This window comes from Oncorhynchus masou, chromosome 24 (genome assembly GCF_036934945.1).
Source record: "Oncorhynchus masou masou isolate Uvic2021 chromosome 24, UVic_Omas_1.1, whole genome shotgun sequence".
NCBI lineage: Eukaryota > Metazoa > Chordata > Actinopteri > Salmoniformes > Salmonidae > Oncorhynchus > Oncorhynchus masou.
This window is the reverse complement of record NC_088235.1, coordinates 19,203,984-19,212,355: the sequence shown is the minus strand read 5'-3', so window position 1 is coordinate 19,212,355 and position 8,372 is coordinate 19,203,984. Positions and strand designations below refer to the sequence as shown.

The window sequence follows — 8,372 nt, the reverse complement described above, 5'->3', positions numbered from 1 at the left end:
AACGGATATGGATGATTCGTAGGCTATGACAATTACAACTATAATGTATAATTAATATTATAAACCGGAGAGTTTGGGTCTTGGATGCTGATTGGCTTTCGGCTGAAAGCCGTGGTGTATCAGACAATATACAAGGGTACGATGCAAACTACTTGTTTACTGTTATAATTATGTTAGTAACTAGTTTATAATAGCAATGAGGCACCTCGGGGGGTTGTAGTATATGGCCAATATACCACGGCACTCTGCTTCACATTGTGCATAAGAACAGCCCTCAGTAGTGTAATATTGTTCATATACCACAACCTTAGGCCTTATTGCCTAATTATTTATTGAGGGCATGAACAATAATGGGCAAATAATACTACTAATATTTCTAATTATTATTTTTATTTGGGCGTCTTTTAGTTCGTGTGAAAGGACAATTGTATGTGGCCTGGAAGTTTTGGGGCATTAGAATTTTCTTCAGTTGTCTTGAATATAATGTTGTACTACTTCCTTGTCAACAGAAGTCCTATCTATGCGACTTTATAGACCAAAAAATATAGGAACAACGAGTGAAACAAAACCAAACGGTTGTAATTACATCGGTGTGCCTTGTGCTATTCAGCTGACTCCGATGACTGCTGAGTAGGCTGTCAGCATGCATAAACATGAGTGAGTTTAGTATCAAAACACTGAATACATTTTATAGGTGTAGGTAGGCTGAGCTATAGGTCATGTAACATCCTCAAAGTCATCTGTGTCACAGAATAAAATGAAAGGCTTGCACCTTTAAATAACTTCCGTCAAGGTTTCAGTAACGATGGTAAAAATATTATAAATTCGTTTACAGGTAATATATTGCCTTTGATCCGTTAATATCTGCATATTATGGAATGTGGCTTTATTGACAGTCTACTATCGATTAGATCAGGTCCAGCAGCTGATAATTTATACGGTTATTGATTACTGTCAAGGATACGGTCATATTGATCACAAATAGTATTACCTTTCATCCACAACAACGTTTAGTCTACTGCCGAAACGAACTATCTATGAACCAATTACCAGAGCCTTATACAGGCCTAGAAATAAATGTGTCGAACCCATATCCTTTTTAACTTGTAATTATGGGTATTATGTCAACATGTCCGCAAAGGTTTTAATTTAACATGTTGCTTGGTTAGGAGACTAGCCCAATCATAATACAATAGCCTACATTCGTGGAATTGTATAATTCAAAAAATATGTAGAAATGTCTTTTAGAAAACAACAGCATTGAATATAAAATTTGGTCCTTAGTTTGTTCTTCATAATTTGCTCAAATCTAAATTTATCAGGAAAACATGATCAGATTAAATAACAAAGAATGTAAACCCATGACAAAATTCACAGCCCAAAATCTTGTCAAGCAACACAATGAATAAATAACATTATGAGGCGAATTATATTGTCTAGAATTACATTTCAATTTAATACTATCTTGCATTTAAACACCTATCTGACATTTACTATATATATTAATATTTGATCATTATTTATAGAACAATGCAAATGTAAATCAGTCCTACATATGCGTAATTTGACGCATGGGCATGAACTGAAGACTTATTAGTACAGAATAATCACATATTCCAATGATTTCTAGTTTAAAGGTCAGGCGAAATCCATAGATAAAGTCTAAGGGCCCACACAATATGTTACCTGGTGGATTGTCTAACAACAGGCTACTCCAGTGCTTGGATGAGAGAGGTCTCCATTTGCGTAGTCTCACTTTGTATATACTGTTAAACAATATTGTAAACCGGATGCATTGAGAAAAACCGTGCAAAAATATTACATTGCGTAAAGCTTGCATTGGGCTCGGTGAAAGATATGCCCGGAAGTTTTTCACGCACATCTCAAGTTAAAATTCAGCCTTGAACTGAATAGTCAGTATGACTGCTTAGAGGACTTATCGTTATTGGTTTTCTCATTGATTTAGGACTAATTAGTTTATGTATTTGAGGTAAGCTGGACACTTGTTTACATGTCGAAAACATTGCACAAGTCCATTGGTATATTGTTCCAAGAATTAAACAGCATGACTATACTTGTTATCTGCACCGAAGCCTAAAGTCAGCAGCAATTGTTACAGTCAGTATAATACCACTCATATAACCAAAGAGAAAATTGGATATAACCACAGAAATTACACCTGCAACGTCTTTAGCTCCTTTGTAAAAGTCGATAGTGAAGTGTGAAAGACAGAGAGAGAGAGAGAGAGAGAGAGAGAGAGAGAGAGAGAGAGAGAGAGAGAGAAACTGTGGAATGCAGTGCAAAAATCCACTATTGTTTAGTTTGTTTCCATTGCAGTTTGGAGTAATGTTCCCATAAACTGTCTTTCCAGCATTAAATCAACACATTGCATTGCATTTATAACCACATGTTCTGTTTCGCACAGCTCATGCCGACAGAGTTTTGTAACATCTTATGCCCAAAAAATTAACAACCTTTCCGCCCCTCTTTAGGCACACATGCTGCACTCATACCAAGCTAGTTAACATTCGGATTTGAGCTGTTGGAGAAAGCGAGAGAATGTCAAGAGCAAAACCGTGCACTTCCCCGGAATTAAAATATTTGGTTTGTGAGAAACAAAGTATTTGGTGTTACCCCTACCCAAACACAGACGGCTATTATGGGGCATGGTTGTTTTGAGTATCCATTAAAATGTTTGCTAATTATAAAGAGAGAGGACTGAATACAATAACTTTTTGGTCCATGAGCCAACAAGGTGTGATGCTTACCACTCAAGAAAAACCCTTGGTTATACACACATTTTTACGAATGCCTATATAAATGCACAATTTGAATAGCATCTTGCTTATATCTGAATTCACATTTATTTATACCTTTATTTTATTTAAGTAGGCAAGTCAGTTAAGAAAAAATTCTTATTTGCAATGACGGTCAAGGAACAAGGTTAACTGCCTTGTTCAGGGGCAGAACGAGAGAGAACATCCCATGACTATGGGTCGCCTAGTGGTTAGAGCATTGGACCAGTAATCGAAAGGTTGCAAGTTCAAAATCCCCAAGCTGACAAGGTAAAAAATTATCGTTCTGACCCTTTTCAGCTCTGGTGCGGCAGTGGTTAGAGCATAGTAACCGAAAGGTTGCAAGTTCAAATCCCCGAGTTGACAAGGTACAAATCTGTCGTTCTGCCCCTAAACAGGCCCTTATTGAAAATACAAATTTTTTTCTTAACTGACTTGCTTAGTTAAATAAAGGTTTTTAAAAAATCGGTTACTGGCCCAACGCTCGAACCACTAGCGCTACCTGCCGTCCGACACAGTGTTAAAACAGTTTTTTTATTGTGAATATCACATTCGAAACACGGAATTGGTTCGATGCATCTCAAATGTACTATCCCGCAAGGTATCCATAGGGCGCATAGAAGGGATCTAATTTGAACAGAGAGATGAAACTATGTAAGGACAAAAAAATGAAGACCAACAATTCCTGAAAAGGGGAATATGTCAATGATGTTTTTAGACATATTCAACAAGACTGTGAAAGTAGAAGAGATTGGTTTATGGGAGGTGGTGGCTTAAAGCTATTCAAACAAAGTGCCATCTTTCAACACATGTTTCTAGTTTTGTGTTTGTCTCTGTGAACACCACACTTTTGTTCTCATTTGCGGGAGGAATGATTAAGTGTCATCACTTGAACATCAAGCTCTGTTATGGTCTACGTCATTTCGGTCAGCTTTTTTTGATAATAGTCATGTGTAAAAGTGTAACACGCATGGGCACCGGGGTTCTGAACCTATAAGGCTGCGTTTAGACAAGCAGCCCAATTATGTTTGTTTTTCTCTGACTAATTTGTCTTTTTTTAAATCAGACCAGATCCGAGTGGGGCAGTGGTCTTAGATACTGCGTCTCACTACAGAGGCGTCACCGCAGTACCTGGTTCAAATCCATGCTGCATCATATCCGGCCGTGATTGGGAATCCCATAGGGCGGTACAGAATTGGCCCAGCTTCGCCCTCGATAGGCCCTAATTGTGAATAGGAATTTGTTCTTAGCTGCCTTGCCTAATTAAATAAAATATGTGATTGGTCAAAAGACCAATTACTGTGAAAGATATCAGATTTGGGTTGCCTGTGTACCCATAGATCTTAAAACATTATTGCAAGAAAAATAGAAAACAACCAGGTCTCATATTGCGCTGCATTTGCATCCGGTTTATAGGGTATAGGTATAACCAGCTTGATATACTAATCATAACTCAGATGCATAACACGTCTCTTTTCACGGTTGACATTCTGTTGCCTTTCCGAAATAATTAATCAATGTAAATCAAGGGCTCCTCCTATTCTTGACGCACCTGTTGACATTAAGGTCAACAATAGTTTTAAATGTGAGTTCTAAAGCATTTAACGTCTCAGGTGATGTTTTCCATCATACGATATATTTCTTAATGGACAACTGTGATATGCAAAAACAGACTCGACAAAAATTAATTGCTATGTTTCAAAGAAAAAGCTGAAATATTTCAAATTAAACAAGTTCTCCTGTTTATTCGTTTTAATTATAAAGGGTATATAAAACTATAGTGGGATCTATTTGTTTATGTTTTTTTATTAATCGCAGAGTTTACACGCAGTCTCTCTCCAAATGATTTCAAAATACAAATAATAAAATATAATATTCTGTAATCGTTAACATACGGCTCTCATGATAGTAAAACACTTAGCGATGATAACCCAAAACAAAAACAAACTGAATGGGGCTCTCTTGGAAAGCCTATGTGTAAACGAAAGGACATGGGGTATACCTGACTTGGAGTTTATGGATCTGTTGATATGTATCCCTTAAAATAATAACGATAATAGTAACAAGAATTAAGACATTTTATTGTTATTGTTTTCATCAGTATGACATGTTATTACATTCCGGTAAAATACCTTTCAGTCCAGCCTGTTCAGCTAAAGCCTACCATCTCACCTCTCACGGCGTGTGTCACATTTTTCCGACTCTGTTCTTTCCTTTTGCCTCAAGTGCCTGAAGCTTTTCTCAAACATCCATGTGCACTCAGAAAGGTCTTTCCCAACAGGGTCCCATGTTTAAGAGCCGAGTTCGACCAGGTTAGACGACATAGGGTTCAGTATAGTGTCGTGCAAAGAGTGATGATGGTGCACGGAGTCAAGGCTGGACACGAGGATGGCGCTAGGCCCAGGTGGAGGCGCGAGGCCGTGCATCTGCAGCCCGGAGTTTGAAGCAAGGAGCATTGCCGGGCTCGAGGAAATGTGATCCGGAGTCCCTGAAGGCGTTTTGTCGTCGTCTGAGCTCCCCAAAAGTGTTTTATTTCCATTCATGGAAGAAGTCAATGGGTTGTGGATGTTGGTGTTGGAGTTTTCGTTGTTTTCCCTGTAGAAAGGAAAGATAATAATATAGTAAAGTATAACGTAGCCTACATCATTCCACGTTGTCATGGAGCCATTACAAACATGCATTCGCTTGCAAACGACACATAGGCCTATAGGCTCATCATAATTATCCTGAGCTGTTAGATTAACAATGTAGTATTAGTACAGTTTTTAATTGACACGTTTCAGGCCTGTAGACTAAAATGAACTGGTAAATGAGAAGTGTAGGTTATGTCGTCGCTGTCATTGGCCTATGCTGTATTTTTATAAGAAGTTGTAGCAGGCTATGTGGCTATTAAATGTGTGAAACTCATGAGTCAAAGCCTATTTGAAACTAGGATCAGTGTTCGATTTTCTTGCATCATCTAGTCTCATTATGCAGATCTTGTTTGTAATAAAAACTGGACTATGTCATATTTAATAGACACATATGGCCAACTATATGCACTTGTCACAAGCGCGTTAAGTCCGCATGGCACTTATTTTGGAATTTGTGAATGCAATGGAGACACACACACACACACACACACACACACACACACACACACACACACACACACACACACACACACACACACACACACACACACACACACACACACACACACACACACACACACACACACATATATACACTAGGTAATTTATTTTATAAGTATAACTAAACTGTTATTATATAATTATCTAATTAGAATTTGAATTGCATTTTGCAGTTTCTAAACATATTTGATCAAACAACACGTACCCTATAATGAGGACGAATAAATAGACACATTTGTCATTACCGTATTACATCAAGTCAACGTTAGGAAAAAAAATGTTGAGCCAAATGAATGATATCTAAACTGGTCTATACGGTTAGTTTGGGCTTATATGGGTATGAAGGCATAAGGTCAAACCTCAACTGTGTATACACAGGCTGGCAGGCGTTAATGACAGACCTAATTATTGCTAAAAGTGTATTAGGCATACATTCACAGTCACAGCGCAATGACTCATGGTTTTAAAGTGGAAAGGCATGATTTACGCAGTGGTTTCAGCTTGAATTAGTCACCAGCGGGTGAAAGAAGACACCCTCTGAGTGAACACCTGACTAAAGACATTAAAGGTCCTCTTTACAGTAGGCCTATAATTTCGAAACTTTGAAATGTACAAACAGCTCAGGAAGCAATAGCAAAATAACTACCACCTACTAGCAGAATATCAACATCTTGACATTCAAGGAACATATTTTGTTGTTGTGCGAAATAGTTAAACCAGGCCTAAATGTATCTATGTTCAAGTATATCTTTAAGGATGATTCCTTGTTTTCTTTAAAATTCATCCAGTGTTCATATTTCTAAGCATGCGTCAATTAGTCATATGGATAGCATATGGATAGGTTAAATGGTCAAATAATAGCATGCTATTCGTTTGCTTGTGTTTATCAAAGTTATAATTATTATTAATGATCGCTTATAATAAAATATTATATCATTTAGAATACCCTGATATGAAATAAGAGGATAGTATGTATGACTCGGTTTCTCCTAACAGATAATCCAGGGTAAAGTCAGCTTCCAGACTTTTACGCACACATAAACATTGAAACAAATGTACCAATAAGACAAAAGAGTAAACATCTACTTACTCGTACCTTTCCTTAGCTTCTGCCGCGCGGTCTCTTTGCCGTCTGTTTTTGAACCAGTTACTGACTTGTGTGGTTGTCAACCCTGTGCCCTCGGCGAGCTCCCTCTTCTCCCGCGGGGAAGGGTAGGGGTTATGCGTGTACCATTCTCTGAGTACGTTCCTGCTCTTCTCTTTGAAACAGTAACTTGTCTCCTCGCCGTCCCAGATAGACCGAGGCAGGGGGAACTTTCTGCGGACGCGGTACTTTCCCACAGCCCCGAGAGGGCGGCCTCGGAGCTTCTCTGCCTCGACGTAGTGTGCTTTGAGCCAAAGCTGTTGCAGCTTTGGGTGATTGTGAGGGGAAAATTGGTGGCTCTCAAGGATTTTATAAAGCTCTCTGAAATTGCCTCTGTGAAAGGCGACCACAGCTTTAGCTTTGAGAACACTTTCATTTTTGTGGAGGTGCTCACACGCGGGTAAAGACCACAAAAATCGCCCGAGCCGTTCGATGTTTCCACCCTGTTGGAGGACCTCGCAGACGCACGCAACTTGCTCTTGCGTAAAGCCAAAAGTTGGAAGCATAGACATGGTTGCTAGTTAATAAACGCGTATATTTTGCTCTACTTCCACGTCCTTTGTTATGACTAAGACATTAATGCAAGTAGCCTATACTGTAAGTCCACGAACAACCATGAAGTTCTCCAAACGTAGGCTGTATCAAAATATAAAATCCAATCGACATGAAAAAACTAAAGTCCCGTTCAAGAATGGCAATACAAAATGCATTGCATTCCCATCAAATATACTGTGAGAAAGTGTTTACTCCTTCCACAGTCGTTGTCCACCTTTTCTATGTCGTTTCAACATAACCTATTCCCGAAGACCAGGCTCGCTCACTAGTTTTAATAATATTATTCTAAGATGGAAAGAAAAGCGATTATGTGAACTGTGATTGGTTGGTTATCTGACCCGTGGATGGCGAGGAAAATACAATAGTTTTCGTCAAATGATTTTGTCATGGTTACGCTGTCATCCAAAGTAAGCAGATATGCTTTGGGGTGGCTACCTGGTCCCACTGCCTGATTGTCCCCTTCTATCCAAGCTCGCCTACCAATAGAAATATTGCCCAGATTTTTCCTGTAAATATTTTTTTTCTCCCAATTTTTGACAGACATTCGAGGCAGCCAAAGAGTGCGAAGCTGTGGTGCAGTGATCCCTTTTTTCTGGGGAGGATGGCGCCAAAGCGCGTAGCAAATGTATACACAGTCTCCACTATTCCTGCTCATTAATGATGTGCCATCTAATGTTTACATTGTAATACGGAATTTTATGTAGGCCTACACTACGCATCTGGCACATCATGGCATAGATATCA

The 8,372-nt window shown here is 38.7% G+C and overlaps 1 protein-coding gene across 2 annotated transcripts; it reads right to left on the bottom strand.

The window, feature by feature from the left end:
- Positions 1-4,855: 4,855 nt before the first annotated feature.
- LOC135511565 (homeobox protein SIX2-like) lies at positions 4,856-8,045 on the bottom strand. Of its 2 annotated transcripts, none has more exons than XM_064933050.1 (2): positions 7,020-8,045; positions 4,856-5,390 (listed from the first exon to the last, which is right to left on the bottom strand). In XM_064933050.1, exons 1-2 carry the CDS (start codon positions 7,583-7,585, stop codon positions 5,087-5,089), a joined length of 870 nt encoding a protein of 289 aa, XP_064789122.1. In that variant the 5' UTR covers positions 7,586-8,045; the 3' UTR covers positions 4,856-5,086. The 2 variants fall into 2 exon arrangements, with proteins under 2 accessions (XP_064789122.1, XP_064789123.1); XM_064933051.1 differs by having other exon boundaries at positions 7,026-8,045.
- Between the last annotated feature and the right edge of the window lie 327 nt (positions 8,046-8,372).

Bases quoted from the DNA above. Each gene is read 5' to 3' on its own strand.
- LOC135511565 (XM_064933050.1), bottom strand. From the start codon at position 7,585: ATGTCTATGCTTCCAACTTTTGGCTTTACGCAAGAGCAAGTTGCGTGC. The intron at 5,391-7,019 runs GTAAGTAGATGT...TCCTTTCTACAG, and splicing joins GAAGCTAAGGAAAGGTACGA to GGAAAACAACGAAAACTCCA.